The 25,854-nt window shown below is 47.9% G+C and overlaps 1 protein-coding gene across 1 annotated transcript in view; it reads right to left on the minus strand.

Annotated features, from left to right (window-relative positions):
- Positions 1-8,216: 8,216 nt before the first annotated feature.
- SUSD5 (sushi domain containing 5) overlaps positions 8,217-25,854 on the minus strand; it is a 55,142-nt gene continuing 37,504 nt past the window's right edge. Inside the window, exon 5 of the mRNA XM_077754505.1 lies at positions 8,217-9,520. Within this exon, the coding sequence (XP_077610631.1) occupies positions 8,217-9,520 (1,304 nt within the window). The remainder of the gene's footprint in view (positions 9,521-25,854) is intronic.

Raw genomic sequence — 25,854 nt, forward strand, 5'->3', positions numbered from 1 at the left:
GGCGCAGCGAGGGGCTGGGCGCAGGGGTGTGGCTCTGGGAGGGGGTCTGGGAGGAGCCCCAAGCCCCCCGCTGAATCCTAAGCCAGTACGTGGTGTGTAAAGCCACCAGGCTGGATGGGGTCACCTAAGTCGTACGTACCTATTGAGGAGCGAGAGGAAAGGGCGAAAGGAGGAGCCCTGGGCTCTCTGGGAAACGAGAAAGCCGCCAAAGGGACAGAGAAGCCAACCTTTGAGGTTGGGAGAAAACCAGATTCTAGAATCTGAGCTTTCTTTATTCAACCTCATTCCCTCTTTTAATAAGCCGCTGAGTCTAGCTGGGACCCTCTGGGGACGGAGGCTGGGGGAGACTGGGAGGCTGGGGGAGACTGGTCACGGTGGTCTGGGAAGGAAAGAAGGGGGTCTTTAGCGTAATGGTGAATAACTGGAAAACTCATATCTTTTTGGTTTTCCAGTCTTACCCCTCCACCCCCCCTTCTCAGTATTCCAAGCTCCGGAACGCACATGAGCCCTTCTGTTCCTCCCCCTGAGCTCTCCTGCTTCCTTCCCGGGGAGCACGACATTGACGGAAGTAATGTTTTCAGTGTGAGCTGTAAACCTAAGCTACTTCAGTTGTTTTTGTTCTTTTTTAAATTCAATACTGAAACTTGGGGGGAAGGAGGAAGGTGTGTTGGTGCCCTTTGGGGCACTTCCGGTGCCCGTTGGAGCACTTCCGGCGCCCGTTGGAGCACTTCCTGCGTCAGGTTCCCCTTCCGGGGCAACTCAACTCAAGAGGGTAAGCGGCTGCTCTCGGCTGGACCTGCCCCGCCGACAGAGCCCACACTCCCGGGGACCGCGTGGCCAAGGAGTCGGTGTGACCGGCCACGCTCACGTTCCCGCAGCCCCCGGCCGGGGCACCCAGCAAAGGGTCCCATCCTACGTGGGCCCTCCTCCTCCCCGCGCCCTGCCCTCCACCCACGGGAGAGACTTCCTTATGAAGGCGGTGGAGACGAGGGTCCTAAAGCCGGACTCTAAGGTAGAGAGGGACCCAGCGAGGGGACGCCCTGCCCCGGGACGCCTGAGTCGCCGAGGGGGCGCACCTGGCGGCCGGTGAGCTCCCCGGCGAGCCCCTGGCTGCAGCTGCTCTTGCCAAGAACAGCCAAGGACGCGGGCGCAGGCCGGGCCGGGCCGGGTGGTCTGGCCGCCCCACCTCTGTGTGCCCCGCGCCCCTCACACTTGGTGCTCTTCCTCGGAGCCCGGGCTGAGCTCTTGGAGGAGGACAGCTTTGCTGGTGGCGGTGGCGGTGGGAGGGGTCTGCACTCTCTGAACTTGGCCCCTCTTTCCGGGAGATTGAAAAGCACTCCCCGTCTCCCCCCATCCTCACACCGCCCCTGAGGAAGAAGCCCTGGGAGCCGTTCGGTCAACACCGTCAGCACTTTCCTTTCATCAAAGTCTGTGGAACTGAATTAACTCATCTTTTCATTTCAAAGGAAACCAAGCCAATCTTTAAAAAAAAAAAAAAAAGAGGAGGTGGGCCGATTCCCCCACATGTACCATGAAACCCAGGACGCAGGCTGTGCTCGGCGACCTCAACCCGGCTCCTCCCTGAGAGTGTTTCTTGGAAGAGCCCGGAAGGTTCCTGGACTCAGACTCGATGGGTTCAGCATGAGCTGGGCCTGTCTTCTGAAAAAACAAACACACTTGTAAGCTTTGTGGGAGTTTCCGGGCCCAGCCTCTGACCCTGCCTGGAGCCCAGCCGTTGCTCCCTGTCGTCTCTGGCCCCCCCAGGGAGGCCACCCGCTACAGGGACGGGGCCATCTGTCCAGCCACGTTGCCACTCGGGCAGCCCAGGGAGAGGCCCCCACTGAGGCCCCCACTAACGTTCAGACTCTACACCCGCAATGGAGGGCTGTGGCGTCGCTTGTGTAGACCCAGGTTTCAAAGTGACTGATCCGCTTCACATACCAGTGTGCTCACATGCTGGTGCCTCCGAGTTTGGGCCTTGCTAACGGCTGCCGCTGCTCTCGGTGCTCACCTCTGGGACCCACAAAGGCCCCCTTAGGAAACGTTGCTTGGGGGGCGGGCTCTTACCAAGGGAATGTTAAGAGCACAAACATTTTATTGAACCCAGCTCGGCGGCAAACAGAAAATGATCTGTTAGGTTGTCAGTGGGAAAGGGTTTATTATGACTGGTGGAATCCACGGTGGCCGGCCTCCGCCAACATTTATGGAAATAACTGTTTTTAAGTTTTAAATGTGAGCTGTAAGCCTCAGCTACTTCAATGTTGTTTTCTTTTTCTTTTTTTTTTTTTTTTTAATTCAATACTGAAACTGTGGGGGAAGGTGGGCTGGTGCCAGAGAAAACATTCTCATTTAATAGTGTTTGCACATGGAGCTGCGACCCATTTAGTGGCGAGGCCCCGAGAAAAACCCACAACTAACCCTTCATCACAGCTGTCTGCAGCCTTGATCATCTGCCATCCCCCCGAACAGCGACTTCTTTTTTCTGGGGACTCCAGGCTTGAATGACCTAGTGTGGAGAGTTTAAACTATATACAGGGGCGGGGGGAGAATGGGAAAGGAGCCTCCAATAAGCCTCAGCCAAAGGTTTTGTGCCCACGACTTCCTGTGCCCCCAGCCAGGGGCAAGGCTGTTCCCCGCACACTGTCCCTGTCCCCCTGTCCCCGGAGTGGCTCCCCGAGAGGGAAGACCGACATCGTGACAGTCCAGCTTCGCCTCGACTGACCTGCTCCTGTCCCCGAAAGGAGCCGGGAGTGGCTGCGGTTTGTGCCACAGTGGGGCCCCCTCCCCCCCTCCGGGGAGCAGCCAGACCCCAAGCACTTCCTCCTGCCCCCAGGTGTGCCCCCCGCCCCAAATCTGGCTTTCGTGGTTTGTGGAATGGGTGAGTTGCCTCACGATTCTCTTGGAGCCGACAGGGTTAAGATACTGGCGCCCCGACTGATAAGAAAAGGATAAGAAGGAAGTAAGCAATTTGGGCAACACACATAAATCCGATCCCTCAATTTTAACCTTTCTTTAAGGTGGCATCAGTAGGCCAAACTAGAAATACTGTTGCCAGTGTCTTTCTTCCTCCCCTCTCTCGGCCAGAGGAGTACGGACAATGTCACTCGCAATTACAGGACATTAGCACTTGGAAAGTCATTGACACAGAGATTTTTTTCTTTTTAATTTTTTTTTTTTGAGAGTGAGCGAGAGAGCGAGTGCAGGGGAGGGGTGGAGAGAAAGAGACAGTGGATTAATCGGAAGTAATGCGCTATTAGATTGATGCGGGGCTCGAACTTACCGCGAGAGCACCGCCTGAGCAGAAATCAGGAGACAGACTCTTTTTTTTTTTTAATTTTTTTTAAGGTTTTTTAAATTTATTTCTAGAGAGAGAGAGAGCGTGAGCAGGGGAGGGTCAGAGAGAGAGGGAGTCACAGACTGAAACAGGCTCCAGGCTCTGAGCTGGCAGTCAGCACAGAGCCCCACGCGGGGCTCGAACCCACGAACCGCGAGATCACGACCTAAGCGAAAGTCGGACGCTTAACCGACTAAGCCACCCAGGCGCCCCAGGAGCCAGACTCTTAACAGACTGAGCCATCCAGGCGCTGCCCCCCGCCAATTTTTTTTTTTAATGAAAATCACATTAAATGGTTTTTTGTTGTTGTTGTTTTGCTTCTTCTGTACTGTTTTTTTGGTCTATGTACTGGGTGGGATGGTTTGAACCACACCCATTCATTCTGGGATGCACGTTGTGATGAGCTGTTTTCTCGGGTCCCTGAGATTTCTTACAGTTGTCTAGCAAAGCAGAACCCATACCCCGAGGACTCTCAGATGTCTGCAGCAGAGGGGGGGGGGGTCCCTGCTAGCCTTGCAGGCTGAGGGCCTTTTCAGGAGACAGGGGCCCATTCCTCTTCCCAGGGAGATTCTCTTGTAGAGGAGAGCTGGGACCTCGTTTGGAAAACCACTCGGGATCCAGGGCCTGTTTCTGATCTAAAGAGCTGGTTCCTTGGTGCCAATGTCTGAGGACGTGATAAAATATTGACCAAAAACACCTTCGGGTAGATTGTTAACAGCCGCCATGCCCCGTGCATGTCACCAAAGGGCAAGGAAGGAGACAAAGAGCAGAGGAAGCAGGTGCGGAGAGCGAGGGCCCGGCAGCGGCGTGAAGAGACGTGGAAGTCACAGGCATTTTGTGCTGTCCGCCCAAGAGCCCACAGACTATGGTGGAGAAGTTTGGACGGAGGAGCAGTGGGGATGCAGGGATCAGAGCTCGTGAAGGCTGGTGAGGGGGTGGAAGGCTCTGAAGTGCGGTGCGAGGGATGCTAGCGGGGCGGCTTCCTCGGAGAGCGGCTCTAGCCTGGTCCCACAGGAGCGCAGGGGCACCGCGAGGTGTCCCGCCTGGAGGCAGGTCTCCTGCGTGCCCGTGCCCGTCGCGGCTGCAGGCTGCCCTGGGGGGCACAGGCTGGGTCCGATTCCTGGGGGAGGAGCTCCCATCAGGCCAAAGGCAATCCTCTGGATGAGAAGGCGTTTTTGAGCATTGTAGCAGCCGACATTCAGGGCAGCTGGAGGAGGGGTTCGCCCGCAGAGGGAAGGGGATCTGGGTGGAGGACAATAGTGTCCTTGACATTGGGTAATATGGGAGGCGGGGATGGCCTCCTGGTGGTCACTGAAGGATAAGGAGACATAAGGCAGATGGGGTTATATTGACCCAAGACTGGATCTCTCCATTTGTCTCTTCAGATCTCTTGTTCAGCCTCCCATGTGCCCCAGGGACCTGACCCTGATGGTCAACATTACCTGGGCTCCCTCACCCTCTCACTTCCGGTTGCCACTGGGATATGCTGGCATGAGATTGCGGGCTGAAAGAAGAGGTCAAGGTCTGTAAGATCCCTGCTTCCTTCAGGCCATAGTTGGATGGTGGCTGCGTTCTCCCCGAGGCCTGAGGTTTTGTCTCAAAGGGCCGTTCCTGTCACTGAGCTTTCCTCTGGTCCCCTAATAACGCTCCCCAACCCCTTGGTGTTTCTGTTAACCCTGCCCTCACTTTCACCACCGGCCTCTACGTCTCTGAGAATCATCCCCGAGTGTCCAATCAGGAGCACGAGGGTCATCAGCCTTGGTCTCTGAGGCCAGTGCTTCTGCACTTCACCTGTGCACTCGTCACCTGCACACCCGTCACCTGCGCACTTGTCACCTGTGCACCCTGTTAAATGCAGAGTCCGAGTCAGCAGGTCTGGGGTGGGGCCTGGGATTCTGCATTTCTAGCAAGCTCCAAGTGGTGCCTGTTCTGCTGGCCTGGGAACCACACTGAGTATTGATCCTGGGCTTTTTGTCATAGTGAAGGGCATGGTGCCTCGCTGAGGTGAGCAAGGGACACAGGAGGCCATCACTGAAATCCTGCTGAGAGAGTTAACATGGCCAAGATCCTCAGGGCGGTCTTAGAGCAAATACAATGACATGCTTTTGAGTTTCCTAGAGAATCTTCTTTAAAAAAATTTTTTAAATGTCTGTTTATTTTGAGAGAGAGATAGAGAGGAGTGGGGAAGGGGCAGAGAGAGAGGGAGACAGAGTCCCAAGTAGGGAATTGATAGTGCAGAGCCCGATGTGGGATCATGACTTGAGCCAAAATCGGGAGTCAGATGCTTAACTGACTGAGCCACCAAGCGCTCCCAATTTTTTATTAAAAATTAAAAAACATTTTTTTTCTTTAAAAAAGTTTATTTATTTTGAGAGAGAGAGAGAGAATTCTAGGATTCCTCTAGAATCCCAAGCAGGTTCCACACTGTCTGCACAGAGCCTGACATGGGGCTCAATCTCACCAACCGTGAGATCATTTCCTGAGCTGAAATCAAGATCCTTATCCCAGGATCCACTAGAGGATCTTTTTTTTTAAACCATCATGATGCAACCCAGACATCAAATACATTTAGCAACTGTTTGGGGGAAACAATTATTTATTTTAAAGGTCTCCGAAGCTTTCGTGTTAATAAACCACCCAAACCTCAGTTTTCATGAACATTAAATGTTTACCAGTCTCAAAACATGAATCATGACATAAAATTTAGGTGTAGAATGTTTTAATCATTCCCTTCCTATATGCATTTTTAGACCCTATAACAATTTAGATGCCAGCAAGTCACTAAAAACTTAAAAACTCATGTGTTGGCTTTGTTTCCATGTAGTTCTTGTCTACAGAATAATAGATTTACACGTATTAATGTATCTGTAATAAATTTATGAATACACTTGTATTAACATTCCCTATTTCTGGACTGGTATTAAGTCAGTGTTCTCGGGTTATTACATAATAAGGGTTGAATAACATGATCCCAATGTTGACATGGAGGTTATTTTATATAGTTAAAAAGAGAAACGTGATCTTGTAATAGATTAGAAAAGAATCTAATTTATAAATACACACAGTCTCTGGCTTGTGTGCTGTGGTGTTTTGCTTTGGCTATATGCAGAAGGTATTTCAGTCCTGTTCTAGATTTCATTTGACGCATAGGTATTCCACTTGGTGCCTTCAGGCCTTCATCTTACCCGGTAACGGTGACCAAGTTCTTCGATTTTGCCGCACTGCCTCTAGAGCGACTTACTTTTCCAAAGCATGCACCGGAAACAGGGCGCAGGGTGGAAAACGTGTTGTACGAATTTTATACACGTGCGTGTGTGTAAACCACCACCACCCATTTTCCAATGGTAAAGGAGATCAGGATTTCATTGCACAAAACACCACTCAATTAGTGTCTCAAAATCTCAAAATCAATCTAAGGCCTTCGTCGCTTTTTTACCACTGAAAACTCTTCTGAAAAAGGGGACTCATATTATAAAAACGTAGTGTGTTTCATTTCTGTGCCAACACGTAGGAGACCGTCGGAGGGAGCACAGCAGCTTCAAATGCTGCCCGGGGGGTGCATGGCGATGCTGGACTTCAGCACAAGGCCAGCCGCGGGTGTCACCCGTCCTCTGTGTCTCCAGAGCTTCAGCTGGCTCGCAGCTCATGGTTTAGAGTCTAAATCAATGGTTCTCAAACTTGAGTGGGCTTTAGAGCCACCTGGACGGCTCCCTAACCCGCAGCTAGCTGAGCCCGCCCCCAGGGTTCCCAAGGGCCACGCTCTGAGAGGCTCTGTTGGAAACGGTCCATGCTGAGCCATCAGAAGACGATCTAGAGACCCCGAGATGGTTTGCTCCATACCGGGAGGAGTCCATCCTGGGCTCATGCTGCGTCCCTGGAGCTCCCGATGGCGACAACACAGGACAGAAGAGGTCCTCACAGAGAATTTCATATTCCTTTTGAATTCCTCTGCATTCCTCGACTTTGATGGCCTCGTCCTCGGGCCTCTGGAAAGATTACTTTCCTCCCATGTCATTCCCTCCTGCAGGAGTTCAGAAAAATGGCTAATCCTAAGAGAGGAAACCACGAACTGAGTTTCGTTCGTTCAACAAAAAACTCGATGGTACTCTCAGACACAGATGGTCAAGGACAACGAGGCCGCTGCTTCGGAGAGGAAATCGTGCTTACGGGTACAAAGATCGCCTTGTTGTTTTTTTTTCTTAAAGAAAAAAACAACGGTCTGTTCTACAGAGTGAAGGGGACTGAGGTGGATGTGTGTCTTCTACTCTTCAACTCTCCCCCACCCCCAGCAAAGCATCAGTCCTAAATTCTCTCCAAATTCAACAAACAGTTAAAAAGAAACCTCAAAGCTTCTAGACTACGGCCTGGTTCCTGGCTCATTTGCCCTCATGATGTCACAACATTATAAGGAAGTAACCTATTGTTTTTCTACATCCCACCCCCAGCAATTAAATATCTAGATCCTAAATAACGCTGTTCTCAAACGCCTAGGTATTCACACTTTCTCTAAAAATTTCAGGGCATGGAGTCATTTTTTTTTTCTCTTAAAGAAGGGAAAGAAGACAATAGCATGAAGTGGGAAGTGAGTCTTGACCTCACACGGGAATCAGGGCCCGAGCACGGGTCTGGGATTAGTGCAATATGTCCCAGTGGGGTTGGCTGGGGAGGCGTTGACACGTGTGATGATGCCACCAAGGCCTTCCTGTCCCACCAGGTGCCTCCAGAGACACCTCTTGGCCTGTAGAACGAAGACCTGAGGAAAAGAAGGATGAGACTGATCTACCTGTTTCATGGTCTAGTGAATTATCAGCATGTAGCGGCGAGACGTGGCACAGTGTAACTTCCTCCCAAGTGGCTTCGGGAGGGCCTGCCCTGAAGGTGGCTAGACCTTCTCCATCTCAATCTGCTGGTGGTAGTGCCGAGCCTGCCGCTGGCCCACGTTCAGCTTGTACACGGAGCTCTTGTGCTGGCACTTGCGGTGGCCCCACACTGCCCCCACGCCTGCCAGGAGCAGCAGCAGACACAGGACGGTGACGATGGTGGCAACGAAAGGGCCTCTGCTGAGGCTGGGACACCCGTCCCCTACACATGGTTCCACAGTGGGCAGGAGCTCCTCACTTGCATGTGGGCCGGGGCTTTCCTGTCCCAAGAAGTCCTCAGACAGCAGGTAGGGGAAACTATCCTGGACCTCAGGAGCAAGGGTTTCCACTGGAGTCTGGGTAGCCGCCATGACAGTTGAGGGGCTGTGATTCGGGATTTGCTGGATGGAAGTTGTTACTGGCTCCAGTGTGGGGCTGGTGAGTTCATAGGGTAGGGTGGCCATGGGAGGCTTCTCGGTGGCCAGCTTCCAAGGAACCGTTGACTGGTACCTGGTCAAATCACCATCTCCCTTGCTGGGACTCTCCGTTTCTGACACATTTATTGGTCTGAGAGCCAAAGCTTCCACATCTAGTGTTTGAGATAGAAGCACTGAACTACGGGTCATGTTCTCACTTGGTGTGAGCGTGGTATTCCCGGGCTTCTTAACTTCTCTAGGAGTGGGCTGATTAGGAGTAACTGGAACCCTTTCTTCCAGCCCTACTGACCCATCTTCCTTGTCCCCATCTTCCTCTTCTTCTGACTCTTCTGCCTCCATCTTCTTCCAAGCCCCGTCGGTCACGGGGTAGCCATCTAACCAGGACTCATCGCTGCTGCTCACCACAGGGTCCCCTGTCTTGCTGTTAGTTTTGTCCACAAATGTCCCTGAGTGCCCATCCATGCTGCTATAGATCACCTTGGCGTCAGGGTCACCCGGAGCCCATGTTATGCTCCTCTGGTTGTCTCTAGTCAGGAACTGCTTTTTGGTCTCATCCTCCATCTCCTTTCCCAGCTCAAGCTTGTGGAAGGTCCCTACGGGAAACCAGATCGAGGACTTCCGGTTTGGTTGGGATCCTGGCAGGTCCGTGGGGACACTGCTCCCAGAGACGGACAAGCCCGCAGTTGGCACAAAGGCCGTACCCCGGGCTACGTTGCCTTTCCCCAAAGAAATGGAGACCAGACGGTCCTGCCGTGGAGCCTCCTCAGAGGACTTTCTTGGACCTCTGTCCTCCTCTGCCTCCGTCCGGGAGTCTTCCATGAGCTCTCTGAATGACACAGATCTGTCGTCAGGGAAATTGTCTTCATAGTCAATGTGTGCCTCGGCATCACCTGGAAGGGGAGAAGGAGAAACTCCATCAGGGCCTGGAGTCAGTCGTGGAGAACACAAGAAATAGAGAGCATAAGGACTGGGACAGATCAACTAAGACTGTCCTTCACAGGTCCTATGACTGTGTATCCAGGCAACCCTGAAGAATCTGCACGTAAACTGTTCCGATTAATATACGGGTTATCAAGGACACTGGGTCTAGAGTCAATATAAAATATCAACTGTATTTCTATATACCTGCAATGTATAGAAACAAGACACCATTTGCCAGAGCAATAAAAAAAATCCAACACCTAGGAATAAAGCTAACAGAAGATGTGCAAGGTCTGTATAGGAATGGTACAAAATACGGTTGAGCAACATTAAAGAAGGACTGAATAAATGAGGGGCTATGCCATGATCATGTAATGGAAGGTTCAAAATTGATAAGCCATCAACTCTGACCCAGGTGAGCTACATAGATTTGACACTACCCTAATAAAAATCGCAGACTTTGACAAGCTGATGCTAAAATTTATGGAAATGCAGAGAACCACGATTTCGTGAAATCTGCAAATTTACTATTAAACTGGAGTCCTTTTTAAGACTATGGTACTGGCATAAGAATAGATAACTGGATCATATTAACTTTAGGAACTTCTGTTCATCAAAAGCCACCATGAAGAGAGTTAGAATGCAAGCCACAGACTTGAAGATGTTTGCAACACATATCATCTCCAAAGGATTCACATCCAGAATTGATAAAGAACGCCTACAAATCAGTACCAAATACTAAATCAACACTTCTCTGTCTTGCCATAGATAAGTTGGCAAGAGGGGCACCTGGGTGGCTCAGTCGGTTAAGCATCCGACTTCGGCTCAGGTCATGATCTCACGGTTCGTGGGTTTGAGCCTTGCATCGGGCTCTATGCTGAATGCTTGCTCAGAGCCTGGAGGCTGCTTCGGATTCTGTGTCTCCCCCTCTCTCTGACCCTCCCCTGCTTGTGCTGTCTCTCTCTCTCTTTCTCAGAAATAAACAAAACATTAAAAAAAAGGAGAGAAGTTAGCAAGATACTTCAATTGGCACATCACAGAAAAGACATCTAAGTAGTCGTTAAACATGTGTAAAGACGGTCAACCTCATGAGTAACAGAGAAATGCTAATTACAGCCATAAAAATGTACCATCACATAGCACCAGAATGGCTAATACTAAGCAGACTGACAGTATTACTGACATCATCAACTGTTAGCTGATGATACCTAGTGTTTGGGCACCAACAGACATGCACATGAATGCACATAATAACCCAAACCTGGAAATAATCCAAATGGCCATTCACTGCAGAACTGATACAAATGACTTCATATTTGTACGAGGAAAACCTGTACCTCAAGGAAATGAGGTACATTAGGTACAGAAGGTACCATTGCTTCTGACAAGGACATAGATGGATCCCAGAGCCATCATGGTGAGCAAAAGAAGCCAGACACAAAAGAATACACTTTGTCTGATTCTGTTTACATAAAGTTCAAAAATAAGCACAGCTAACCTATGGTGTTAAAAGGCTGGTAGCCAGGAGAGAAGCAGTAATTACTGGATCTGGGGACAAGCAGGGCTTTGAGGATACGGACAACATTCTACTTCCTGACCTGTGTGGTGGCTCATTTCGTTATTTTCTCATCATTAATTGATCTGTTCCCTTGGGATTTGTATGTATGTTATGTTTACATAAAAATGGATCTTTTAAAATGCTGATTTACTCTTTGTAAGACTTCTTGAGATTATGCTGTGAAATATTCTAAATTGAATACATTGAGCTGAGTAAGAATGAACAAAGGGCCCCACAGTTAGGAGACCAGAACCTAAGGACAGCAGGTCAAGAAGGCTCAAGCAGCTGTGTCCTCGGAAGAGAGCAGCCCACAGGGCTTTCCCCCTGTACAATGGGCTTTGAAAGTCAAGTCCTACTAGAAGTCATACTTAATTATTAAAACAGAAAGGCTCCCCATGACGTTGCGATCTAATATGAAATATATGTTCAGTCTTTGCACCTGGTTCCTAGCAGGAGCTCCTAAAAGCCTTGGAATTTCCAAGCAATAGGAATGATAAGAATATTTTTTGTTAGTCATAACAAACTCCTTTGGGTCAGACCTGAATTTATGCTAATGAGGTGACCCCTAGATGGCTTCCAGATAGGGCTGGTTGCCTGAGGAACCAACCAAGTGGTTACAGGGTTGGAACTTTCAGCCCCAACTACTGACTTTTGAGGAGGGGGAAGGGGATTAAGGTGGAGTGAATCACCCATGGCCACGATTGAATCAATCGTGCCTAAGTAATGAAACCTCCATAAAACCCCTAAACTACAGGGTTCAAAGAGCTTCTAGATTGGTGAATGCATCCATGGGCTGGAGGTAGCTCAGGCACCCAACTTCACAGGGACTTCCTGAGTGCTTTCCTGAGTTCTGTGAGCCTTTCTAGCAAATTACTGAGCCTGAGGAGATCGTCATGAGAATCCCCAATTTATAGCCAGTTGGCCAGAAGTATAAGAGGCCCAGGACTTAGGACTGGCGTCTAAAGTGAGGGCAGTCTTGTGGGACTCAGCCCTTAACTACTCCAAGGAGCTAATGTTAGCACTGAATTAGATTGTAGGACACCCGGCTGGTGTCCAGAGACTCAGAGAGTCGGTTGTTGGTGCGAAGAGTGTTCTGTGGGAAGAAATAGATCTTAGTCTTTCCCTCTTCACTTGGCCACTTGGAAAGCACAGATGGAAAATGCTCTAGAACGAAGGTCTCGATGGGACACTGAGGTGTCATGTGGTGCATCCCTGGGCTCTGAAGCTGGTGGGCATTTGGCTTATTTCTAACAAGACTCCATATTTTGCTTCCTTAATGACTTGAGACTTAAAAATAAATGTACAAGTCCTTTCTGATCTGCTCTTAAACTTTAAGCCCATTCACTTTACTTGTGTCTTTAGTCAAAAATGGAAAGCAGTGGCACCTGGGTGGCTCAGTCGGTTAAGTGTCCAACTTTGGCTCAGGCCATGATCTCACGGCTCATGGGTTCGAGCCCTGCTTTGGGCTCTGTGCTGACAACTCAGAGCCTGGAGCCTGTTTCAGATTCTGTAACTCCCTCTCTCCCTGACCCTCCCCTGCTTGCACTGTCTCTCTCTCTCTCTCTCTCTCTCAGAAATAAATAACAACATTAAAAAGAATGGAAAACAGTGGATAAAGAACAAATATCTATGATAAATGTAAAATGCACCTTATATTTTACGCTCAGAAAAAGATCGCCGAGGGGCACCTGGCCGGCTCAGTCGGTAGAGCATGTGACTCTTGATCTCAGGGTTGTGAGTTTGAGCCCCCCCGTTGGGTGTAGGGATTACTTAAAAATAAAGTCTTTAAAATAAAAAAGAAAAGAAAAAATTATTTCAGGAGACCCTTTCACCCAATGACGTGCTGTTCACAATGCCCAGACGAAACCAAAATAATGGCTGAACCATTCTTAAAAACATCACAGAATTCCAGTAAAGGCTCTCAGGGTTTGGCCAGGCTGCCATCTGGCACGCTTACTGTGGAAGAGAGAGAATGCCAAGTAGGATCTGCACTGTCAGCACAGAGTCCAACGCGGGGCTCAATCACATGAACCATGAGGTCATGACTTGAGCCGAAATCAAGAGTTGGACTCTTAACCAACTGAGCCCCCAGGCGTCGCACCCCCCCCAACTGTTATGTCATAATGCCTCATTCTCTGTTCCACCACCATTTTTTTAATGTTTATTCATTTTTGAGAGAGACAGAGTGTGAGTGGGGGAGGGGGAGAGAGACACACACAGAATCCAAAGCAGGCTCCAGGCTCTCAGCTGTCAGCAGAGAGCCCAACACGGGGCTTAAACCCACAGACCATCAGATTATTACCTGAGCGGAAGTTGGACAGGAGCCACCCAGGCGCCCCTCTTCCACCCCCATTCTAAGTGTGGTCACCTATGCCTTGATTGAACAAACTTCACTGAGTGCTAGCTACTTGTCTGACGTTGCTAGGGCTCTGGGTCACTGGTGACCAGGACACAGTCCCTGCCCTCCCGGAGCACAGGGGACAGAATTCCATGGTGTCGCAACCTGCCAGGTGGAGCTACAAAACTTCTGCATGCACGAATTCCCATCCATCCTGCCAGATAAACATGAGGCTTCATATTTAAGTGCCATTGTTTCTTTAAAAAAACAGAACAAAACAAAAGCTACTATGACAAAACCATTTTCTAAAATTTACCTGAACCAGCTGGACATTTAAGAAGCCCATGACTTAAATCTTTGACCTTAAGATAATGCGGTTGCATCGTTTGAACGCGTGCGTACTGACTGGACGCGGTAGGGTGATCCCCAACATGGCCACACCACTCTTTCCTGCACTGAGTACTTTTGCAATGTGGGTGTGGAGCTCCTCCTTCAGGAAGTGGTGACTCTTTCCAGCTCTCGAATTGGGGCTGACCTGTCACTTGCTTTGACCCACAGAATACAGTGAAAGCCTTGCATGCTTGCTCTCTGTCTCTGTCTCTGTCTCTCTCTCTCTCTCTCTCTGTCTCTCTCTCTTTCTCTGAAGCCTGCCAGCCGCCATGTGAACAAGCCCAGGGAGCCTACGGAGGGATGAGAGGCATGTGGAGGAGAGGCAAGCGGCACCAGCTGAGGCCATCCTAAACCAGCCAGCTCTGTCAGCCCAGGAGCTGGCCCCATTCACCCGAGGGAGCCCGGCCAAGACCAGAAGAATGAGACAGCTGAGCCCAGCCTAAACGGTTCACACAGGAAATCGCCACCAAGTAAATGAGTGTTGACTAAGCCATTACGTTTTTTTTTTTGGGGGGGGGGGGCGGCGGTTATTATGCAGAAAAAACTGATACATTGGCCATGAGCTGCTGGAGGGCAGGATCCCAGTCACTGTACCCGCAGAACAGAACAGCACCCCACCTTTCTAGGTATTCCTGAATGAGTGGACGATCACATAGCGCTGGGAGAAACAGGAAGGAAAATCTAATCAGATCCCAAGATTCTCCTGATCTTTGCCTCATAATGACTCAGAAGAGCGGAGATCACGTTCCAAGAACACAGTGGCCGAAACACGAAAAGGACTGTGGGCTCATTTCCAACTTATGAGGAATGAATTACATATGACCGTGGTTTCTTCTTACACCTCTGAAGGGGGCCATTGCTGGAGCACTACTTGAATATACTGACACACACACAGGAGTGCAACACCCACACCCACATACACACACACCTTTCACATGCAGGTGAGCAAATCAGTCCACGGCCAGGCCCATGAGAACATCTCTTCCCTTCCCAGCCTTTCCTTGGTGCTCCCGCCCCGTCGATGTAAAAGGGGAGAACTCCCTCCCCACTGCTAGGAGGCTCATGTTAATGAAGCAGGGAAGTTATCCCTCTCCACCAAAGTTTAGTCCTCACACAAAGAAAGTTGGCATTTCACACATCTGAAGGGTTATTTATGCCTCAAATCTGCTGCATCCAACTTGTTTTCTATTAAAAAAAAAAAGTAGAACATATTTTATGGCATTGCTGGAAAAGTTAGTATGTTGGCAAAACAATACGCATGTGCGGGTTGTCTCCCAGAGGTCCTGCTGTTGAGGATAAATACTCCCGTGTTCTCAGCGAGAACACAGCCCCTTTCACGATGGGGAAAGGCAGGAAGCAGGCCTCTCCAAGACCATTTTTCCTCAAGAAGCTTTGCCCCACTTGAAATTGCGGGCCATTAGCTGATGCACGATCTGCAATGGAATGGAAGGCCTCTTACCCCACGTTACTTTACCAATGAGTATTTCTTCGCTGCCTCATTGTAGCCCCGGATGCCAAGCCGTCGAGTGCCCACATGTGGCCCTGTTTCATTCCACGCAACTCCTGTCATTTCTGGTGAAATTTGGACACTGTATTCATTTTCTTTCAGGCTGTCGACTGGAGCTCACTAACCGTTGGGTGCAAGTCAGTGAACGGAACCAACGTACGCAGAGTGTCACCACAGTGGCCATGGCATGGGCCCAGCGTGGGGGTGGGCAGAGGCCTGGGAGTGCTCCCTCGTGAGCCTCATGGCCACCTCCCTACCACCTAGCGGATGCCAAGACTCACGTTGCCATGGGCAAACCGAACTTGGCCCAAATAGGCAACAGCTAAAAAGAAATGTGAGTGAGAGACACTCAGAACCTTCCAGTGCTTCAGAGTGTTTGTGGCCTTCACGAGTCCCTGTAACCTCTGCTCCGGCTTCTCCCCTTCTCTCCTCCTCAAACCCCGATTCCATGTCCCTCAACTGCAGTTTGGGTGCTTCTTTGTTCTCACTCCTTCTGACAGCTCTCCCTCCATTCAGCTTTCTCTCTCTTCTACCTCTTCCCTCACACTCCAGGCAGCAAGGTATATCATCGGGGCATAAGCAAACATTACCTTATCGTTAGGGTGGATTATATACCACGCTTGACAACATCCAAGTGGTCGAGCTGAACCCATATCACATATGTTCTCTACCCTATACCTTCAAAATGAGGACACCCCACAGTACTTTTTTAATGCACGCGTGCATGCACACACACACACACACACACACACACACACACACACACAAATGAATTTTTTTAAATGAGGAAACTACACTAAACATCAGGGAAAAGTTTTTATAACAACCACCATGCACAGAAAGGGGCATAATATTTTGCAGCAAACTTAAAACACTAGTTATCCAAGGAGAAACAGAAGATTCTGGAGAAGAGTCAAGGAGGGCAGCATGGTTCCACTTCTAACCCACCCACACCCTGTAAAACTGTACCGAGGAGTCAACAAATCCCAGACGGAAGCAAAGTGGGTGGCAACAGCCCCGTGCCCAGCAGGGTGAGTTGTTCTTGGCGGGGCCCAAAATGCCAGTGCCCACCTTCGGCACGTGAAGTACAGCTTCACACACACTCGTAGCCTTTCTGAAGAGAAAGCAGAGCCTAGGTACCTTAAAGCCAAAAGCTGAACAAAGTAAAATTACATCCCCTTCTAGCTACCGTTCCCTCTTCAGGATGAGATGAAGACGCATGTGTAAGAAAAATAACCTAACTTAGAATAAGAAAGAACTTACAGAACACAATGAATTCCTCGCAACGGCCTCACAACTACAGAACTTAAGAAGAGAGTGGGTGTGAGGGCGCCTGGGTGGCTCTGATGGTTAAGCGTCTGACTCTTGGTTTTGGCTCAGGTCATGATCTCATGGTTTTGTGAGTTCGAGTCCCGCATGGGGCTCTGGGCTGACAGTGCGGAGCCTGCTTGGGATTCTTTCTCTCTCCCTGTCTCTCTGCCCTTCCCCTGCTCACGCTGTCTCTATCTCTCTCAAAAATAAATAAATAAACTTAAAAAAAATAAGAAGAAAGTGGGTGCAATAAAACAAAAGCTCCAAGGGAAGGTGATAACAAGATGCTATGTGAAAGAGTGATTTTAAACTTCAGGAATCAAATTGAGGACCAATATAATACTATGACAGAAGGGAAAAACAGAAACTTCAAGGAACAGAATATACTGAGAATTTTACGAACCTGAGAAAAATACAGGAAGACACATTCAAGGGTCGATGCAAACCACAGAGGCAGAATAAATGCACAGACAATTACGTGCAAGCACACCAAATTAAAACTGCCAAAAACCAAAGAGAAAATAATTTAAAAGCAACAAGTTAAAGGAGACACATAACCTTCAAAAAATCAACAATATGACTGGGAGCGACTTTTCAAAAAAGAAAAGCAAGCAAGCCAGAAGACATTTTGATACCTTAAAACATTTTTTTTCAAGTTTATTTATTTTGAGAGAAATAATGTGCAGGGAAGGAGCAAAGAGAGAGGGGGAGGGAGGGAGGGAGGGAGAGAGACAGAGAGAGAGAGAGAGAGAGGAGAGAGAATCCCAAACAGGCTTCTTGGTGCTAGTGCAGAGTCCAACGTGGGGCTCAAACTCACAAACCATGAGATCATGACCTGAGCCGAAACCAAGAGTCGGACGCTCAAACGACTGAGCCACCCAGGCCCCCCGACACCGTGATTCCTTTAACGTGTTGGAAACAAGTTAGACCTGCCAACCTGGAAGTCTTACTTTGTGAAAAGACCCTCGCTGAGAGCCTCTGTGCCCAACGCCTGGGATGTAGGAAGGAAGGAACAATGAAGCATGTGAGTACGAGGTGGGGGACGGATCTAAGTGAATACTGACTGCGCGCGCACACACACACACACACACACACAGTTGTTATTTAAAACATGCAACAGCAGCATAGGAATTGGGAGGAGGTAATTGGAGTCAAAATGTTTGCAGGCATTTAAATTGTCCAGGACATGGTATCATCATTTGGTAAGTCACGGATGGCTGAGTAGCCAGCCCAGAGTACCCACGAAAGGAAGAGTGAATGTGTTAGACGGGCGCCTGGCTGGCTCACTCTATACAGCACGGGACTCTGATCTCAGGGTTGTTAGTTCAAGCCCCACGCTGGGAATAGAGATTACTTAAAAAAATAAAATTAAAAAAAAAAAGAGAATGTGTTAGAATGTAATAGATGGAGTAAATATAATAATTTTTAAAATGCTTAAACACTCCAAAAGAACACAGGAAAGCAGAGAATAAAGAACAAAAAAACACAGTTAGGACACAGAGAAAATAAATAAAAAGACAGTGATTTTAAAACCAAGTCTATTGGTGATTAAATGTAAAACAGATTAATGCTCCAATTGGTTGTTTGATGCTTATTACTGATATACTTTAAATGTAACAGTATAGGCAAAAAATTAAAAAATAGATATAACTGTACAGGAAAGTTGAAGGTAAAAGAATGAAAAAAAAAAAAAAAAACACTTGGAAAGACTAACCAGCAAAGAAGACCTTAAGCCAAAAAACAACACTAGGGATAAGGAGGGTCATTTCATAAAGATAAATGTTTCGATTTTTCAGGACGATATTAACTTTTAAATCTGTGTGTACCTAATAGAAGCTCAAACTATCTGAATCTAAAATAAGTGAACCAGGGATACCTGGGTGGCACAGTCGGTTAAGCATTTGACTCTTGATTTTGGCTCCGGGCATGATCTCACGTTCTTGAGTTCCAGCCCTGTGTCAGGCTCCGTACTGACAGTGCAGAGCCCACTTGGGATATTCTCTCTCTCTCTCTCTGCTCCTCCCCTGCTTGAGTACCCTCCCTCCCTCCCTCTCTCTCTCTCAAAATAAATAAATAAGCTTACAAATATATGAACTAAAAAGAGAAATACATAGTCCATGATCACAGAGGAGGTTTTAAATATCTCTATCAGTAACAATTGGAGCAAGCAGACAAAAAGCTAAGAATATATAGCTGAAAAACTTGCTTATGTAATAAATTTGGCCTATTTGACATATACAGATCATATCTAAAAACTGTAGAATAAGCGTTCTTTTCAAATACACATAGAACACTTTTACAAAATTGACCATAAATGAAATGCCAACGAACTTTAAAGGATTAAGTCATATCTATGTTCTCTAGCCAGAGTGTAACTAGACAAAGGATTCCCAGGAAATTCCCATAGGTATGGAAACTAAGCAAAATCTTTCCAAATAAATCGTGGGTCAAAGGAGAAATTGCAGTAGGTATTGGAAAATATTCTAACTGAATGATAATGCAAAATGACAGGTCAAACCTTGCTGGAAGCAGCAAACACTGTGCTGATTGGGGAAGTGAGAGCTTTAAATACCTCGTTTAGAAAAGAAGAAAGGCTGTGTACCCCAATGTTCATAGCAGCACTCTCAACAATAGCCAAACCATGGAAAGAGCCTAAGTGTCCATCAACGNAATTAAATTTATATCATAATAAAAAAAGAAAAGAAGAAAGGCTAAAAATCACATGGATCTCAGGAGCTAGGAAAGGAAGAATAAGTTTAACACAAAGAAAATAAAGGAAGGAGATTTTAAAAAAAGAGCAGAAATTAATAAAATAAAACACAAACATACAGTAAGGGATCACTGTAGCCAAAAGTTAGTTCTTTGAAGAAAACTACTGATTGATAGCTCAAACATTGAAGTCCTTAGCACGAGTACTTAAGAAACACTTAGAACCCAAATTAAAACATCAGGAATAGGGCCCAGGGCCCTGAGTGGCTCAGTTGGTTGAGCGTCTGATTCTGGCTCAGATCATGATCTCATGGTTCATGGGTTCGAGCCCCGTGTCGGGCTCATGGCTGTGAGCTTTGTACTGACAGCTCAGAGCCTGGAGCCTGCTTTGGATTCTGTATCTCCCTCTCCCACTCCCAATCTATCTCTTTCTCTCTCAAAAATAAACAGACAATAGGGGTGTCTGGGTGGCTCAGTCAGTTAAGCATCTGACTTCGGCTCAGATCATGATCTCATGGTTCGTGGGTTCAAGCCCCGCGTTGGGCTCTGTGTTGACAGCTAGCTCAGTGCCTGGAGACTGTTTCAGATTCTGTATCTCCCTCTCTCTCTGACCCTCCCCTGCTCACTCTGTCTCTCTCTCTCTCTGTCTCTCAGCAATTAAAAAAAAAACAGACAATAAAAACATTTTTAAAATATCAAGAATAAAAAAAAGGCATCACCATAGCTCTTTCAGATATTAAAAAAGACAATAATAACAAGATTATAAGTTTATGCCCCCCAAAATAAAAAAATTTAACTTTCTTAAAAGCTTTTCTTTTCTTTGCTTTTTTAAAGTAATCTCTACACCCAACATGGGGCTTGAACTCACGACCCCAAGATCAGGAGTTGCATGTTCCTCCACTGAGCCAGCCAGGCGATCCCAAAATAAAAAATTCAGATGAAATAGACAAAATCCTAGAAGAAGCTCACCAAAAGTGACACAAGAGAGAGAAACATTTTATATGCCATTAACTATTAATGAAATTAAATCTCACCACACACAGAAAATGTGGCACAGCTGGCTTTATCAATGAATTCTATCAAATATTTATAAAGGAGGATAATTCCAATCTTATACAAACTCTTCCAGGGAACAGAAAAAAGAGGAAATACTCCCCAACTTATTTTATACATCTGCTGTAACCCTGGAGCCAAACCCTGGCAAGGACATGACGAGAAAGTAGTATTGCAGACCATCCTGACTAAACATAGGTGCAAAAAGCATAAATAAAATGTTGACAAACAGCAACCTCTAATATATTAGTATTGACAGGCTGAATAATTAAGCATTATATTAGAAGGAGAGTACATCACCCCAGGTTAGGTTTATCCCAGAAAGTCATTGGTTTATTTGGAAAAAGGAGTTTCAGAAAAGCATCTGGCAGAAGTCAACAGGATAAAAACCCCTAGGAATTAGGAATGTAAGGAAACTTCCTTAACTTGATTTTAAAAATACATAAAAACTGAGGATAAAAGGAAAAGATTACCATCACACGCTAAAACGGAGATGAACTTTGAGGACATTGTGCTAAGGGAAATAAGCCTGTCACAGAAAGACAAATACTATCTGATTCCATTTATATGAGGTACCTAGGGTAGTCAAGTTCACAGAAACAGAAAGTAGAATGGTGACTGCCAGGGGCTGGGGGGAGGTGGGAAAAGATAGTTGTTATTTAATGGGTACAGGATTTCAGTTTTGCAAGAGGAAAATATTCTGGAGATCTGTTTCACAATAATGTGAATATATTTAACACTGTTGAACTGTACACTTAAAAATGGCGAAGACAGTGTTTTGTGTTATGTGTTTCTCACCATAATTTTTCTATTTTTTATTATGTTAAAAATGTTCATTTGTTTATTTTTGAGAGAGAGAAAGAGAGAGAGAGAGAGAGGGAACAAGTGGGGGAGGGGCAGAGAGAGAGAGGGAGACACAAAATCCAAAGCAGTCTCCAGGCTCTGAGCTGTCAGCACAGAGCCTAACACGGGGCTTTAACTCATGAACTGTGAGATCATGACCTGAGCCAAAGTCAGACACTTAACCGGCTGAGCCACCCAGGTGCCCCTCCACCACAGCTTTTTTAAAAGGGAAGGATTAATAATATACCCTACATTAAAATTCTATTCATCAAAGATACTATGAAAAAAGTGAAAAGGCAACTTACCTAGCAGGAGATATTTGCAACATATATAATATACCTCAAAAGTTTGGGTATCCAGAATCCTATAGAGAACTCCTACACATCAATATGAAATAAATGGACAACCCAGTAGAAAAATAAGTGAGACAAATGAATACACACTTCAGAAATGAGATATTCAAATAGTAGTAAATATATGATAAGGCTCTCAACATCATTAATCACAGGGGGAATTAAAATTAAGTGACATTACGACCTATTCATTGGAATGCTAAAAACGAAGAAGACTGACAATACCAACTATTGGTGAAGATGTGGGGCTCCCGGAGCTCCCTCACACTGCTGGTGGGAGTGTTGCTCGGTGCACCCAGTATGAGAACCGGTTAGCCATTATCTACTACAGCTGAACATATACATACCCTAAGACCCAGCAATTTAGCTCCTATATGCTCGAGGGGAGCATATGCAACATGGACACTGCACAAGAATGTCCTTATAATAGCCTCAAACCTGAAACAACAAAAACGTTTGTCAATAGTAGACTGGAATATTCCACGGGAAAGAAAAAGAATGAACTACGGCGTTGTCGAACAACATAGATGTTTCTCCCAGACATAATGTCAGACAAAGGAAGCCATACACAAGACGACATCCTTTATGCTTCCACAGAAATAAAGTTTCAACAGGGAAAATGTAGTTCATGGTCATGGACGTCTGGGTGTTCTTAGGAAGGCAATGACTGGAAGGAGACACTAGGAGTAACTCAACAATGTTATACGTCGTTCATGTATACAGTAGGCCTTCGTTCTTCTTAGGATGCTTGTGCTTTGAAATATTTCAAGAAACTGTTGCTTGATCTTATGCATGTGTCACTCACATTAAGCTGTAAACCAGCTGCTGCTGACATTCCAGTGAAGAATTCACAGTCCAAGGGCGGACAGCCAGCATTCTCATTGGGACACTCACCTTCTAGGTGTGCCCACTGCAAGTACTTCTATCATTTGTACCTTGCCCAAAGCTGTTGCTACGCTAATTAGCATCCTGAACATCTGAAATGGCTATTGGTAAAATTAGTGCCCTAATAATGACCATGATACGTATTAGAAATGGGCTCTTGTTGGCCAAAGGAAAGGTATTTATGAATGGGGGCTGGCTAAGGGTATTTTGGAGACACTTCTCGCCCTTATATGGACTGGGTAGCTACAATGTAGACCTGGATGGTGCATGGGACTTGAACCCTAAATGGTCTCATCTGGGAACCCCGTGTTGTGCACAGAAACCATGGGAGCAGGACACATCCGTGCCCTGGGCACGCCACCCTGACCTCACTGCACAGCGTGGCCAGCCCCTCCCAGCCTGGGACCTCTGAGAACAAGGCACTTTGCCTCTGCATACCCTGCACACAGCATGGTGCTCAAGAGGTGAAATAGTGAGTGGAAGAAGCCCTTTTGATCAAGCTTGATTCAGCCTGGAAGTCCATCGAGCAGCATTATTTGATTCGTGATGGTAGCAAAGAATAGTCCCAGTACTGGGCATAACCACCGTCTGCTAAATCCCCTCTTCCATATAACCCACCCCATGAGCTTAAATATGTCACGAAGTCAAAAGGCACCCGGAATGTGGTGAGTCATGTTTTCTTGACTTGAGTCATGTTTTCTTCCCTCACCGCTTGTCTTGCCGGAAACACTGGCCTCACATGTAATGTTAGAGCCGAGGGTTTGGGAAAGGCCAGTCCACTGTGGCTGTGAGCGGGTCTCCCTTGACCTGGACCCTATGGTCAGTGTGAGCCGTGTGTGTGTGTGGAAATCGTCCACTTCCAGAGCCCCCTGAGCCGAGCGCATCCCTGGACAGCAGCCTGGGGCCTTGAACCAAGCACTTCCTGTCTCCCCGGGTTCTCAGGTCAAGGTCCTGGCTCAGAAACACGTTTTCACCACGACAGTTTTTCCAAACCTCAAGTGAAGACAGGGACACCGACTGTTGACCAACAGCCTCCCCCTGGGAAAGTGTCCCAAACCTGCTCTTCTCCTCCTAAGAGTGAAGTTTGTTAGTCGTTGAATTTCAACCTAAAATTAAATCCCGCCTTGAAGCTGGGAAAGTCCAGCGCCATGCCTGTTGAGTGGCTAGCTCACTCCTGTCCCCTCTGCTTTCCCGTGTCTACACACTCAATCATCCAGCCACACTCTTGCCTTCCCCGTTCTCCCACGCTCTCCCTGAAACCTGTGCGAACACAACCTGGCGCCTCCTGATGGGACCAACGAGTCCAGAAAATGTAAACTTCATGGGGAAAAATCAGATCATTCCCTGGGTGTTTATATTTCACTGCTGCTCTAGAAAAACAGGAGATGCAGAGGACCCAGGAGGAGAAGGCGAAGGCTTGCTTGGGTGCTGCCCGCGTCTACCCTGAAGTCACAAGGTCACAGCCCGGAAGCCGGAGGCTCCCCCCGCCCCTGCTGCTTTCCATCTCTTTTCGGGTGGTTGTATTTCCAGGAGCCCACACATTTCTCGTCTTGGCCACATGGTCGTTAAAAATAGCAATTCCGAAAAAGACAACCAGACAAGCCAGAAATAACCACCGGTTCAATGAACCTCTGAACAAATATGGCAATATTGACAAGGAGATTCTAAATTCAGTCGCAGGCTCACGCTTCATTCTATGAAGGAAGTGAAATCCAAAACATGGAGACAAGCCAAAATTGGAGTCCATTTAAGAAAACAAAAGGAAGGCTTTAGAAATGCGATAAGAGAGCCAACGAACATGGTGGGGGACGAGCTGGGTGTGGGGCCAGCACCGCCCTGGGCTCTCTCTCCCTGAGCTTCAGAGCCCCATGGAGGAAACGCAAGACCAGACAGATGATGGAAGGAGACCTGCCTGCTCTGCACACCCTGGCTCTGCTGTTTTTGGGCCGTGTGACACAGCTAGGGCGCTGACCTTCTGCATACCTCAGTTTTCCCATCTGTAAATTGGAGCTAACCACATCTACCCTCGGATTTATGCAGGTCAAATGAGATAACATGTGTATAACTCCTCTCCCAGAAACGTTTTCTATTGTGGGTGGTGGTGGTGGTGTCACGGGTGCAAAAACGTGTGACACGTCAGAGGCTCTTGCAGCTGCGATGGGCACAGTTTATTGGATGCAAGTTACTCCTCAATCGAGTTGCTGGGAAAAAGGGAACAAAAGCAAAAACGACAGAAACGACAGAGATGGCACAGAGCAAGTGTTGGGTTTTATGACGGCCCTCTCTCGGTGCCTCCGTGGGGGGGGGGGGCGTGTCTTGTTACCACAGCTGTGGCAGGCCAGCGCAGGGAAGGTCGGAGGCTGTCTGTTTGTTGTCATTCTCAGAGGAGGTGGGGCGGGCAGGGTGAGGTCAAACTGGGTGTCACCCACTGTCCTGATATTCCGGACCAGAAAATATAAACACACCCCTTGGAGCTTGGGGTGGAAAGTCTTAAAGGCTTTTTGAGCCTGTCTTGACACTTGGCGACGCCTTTAGTCAGGGCAAGTTTGAAAGAACAAACAAGGGGCAGCTCGCAGACGGAGGGTCTCCGAGTCTTTCCCTTCCTGGGTCGTCTGCCCTTCGCTACTTTGAAGCAGCTGTCCTTTCCAGCCCCGCCCCTGACCGCAAAGGGGGGATAAACGGTCTGGCCTGCAACCCGGGGGCGGAGGCCACAGGACCCCTGAGTGCTAAAGTCAGGAGAGAACAGAGGTGTTGCAGGCAACGTGAGGCCAGCACAGTGAGCAGCGGGAGAGGCAGCATGCCAAGGGAAAGATACAAGTGAGACTGTGCGGGCACCATCACTGGGGTCATGTCGCCAGAGGTGGCCTCTTGGGGGGCTGGGAGGTCCAGACGGTCTTCGGGGTACAAATGGCCAGAGACAGAACACAGTCTTGAAGGTGGACATGGACTTGGCATCAGAAGACGCCCAAAGAGAGGCAACCCTAGCGTGGAAGCCTGCTGCATACACAGGGAGTGCAGCCTCAGGATTTTTCTGTGATTAGGGCAACGACCAGTTATAGTTAGATACTGAGGACACTGGAGAGGTATGACAGATATTTCCTGCTGCCCAGCTGGGAACAGAAACCAAGAAGACGTGTGGGTTTGGACAGGAGAATGGGAAGCTCAACGGTCAGACCAGACCTGGTTTCTCGGAACCGAAGCTCGAGAGGTACCAACTCGCCGAGGGGAAAGTAGCAGGTAAGGAAGTCCTCATCCGTTTAAGTTAATGGTCAAGGACAAAGTCACGGTGCTTAAGCGAGAGACCTCGCTACCACCACTTGAGGCTCGACCTTTAACTGCAGTGAACGCACCGCACC

This window comes from Crocuta crocuta, unplaced genomic scaffold, assembly GCF_008692635.1.
Source record: "Crocuta crocuta isolate KB4526 unplaced genomic scaffold, BGI_CrCroc_1.0 scaffold70, whole genome shotgun sequence".
Classification (NCBI taxonomy): Eukaryota; Metazoa; Chordata; class Mammalia; order Carnivora; family Hyaenidae; genus Crocuta; species Crocuta crocuta.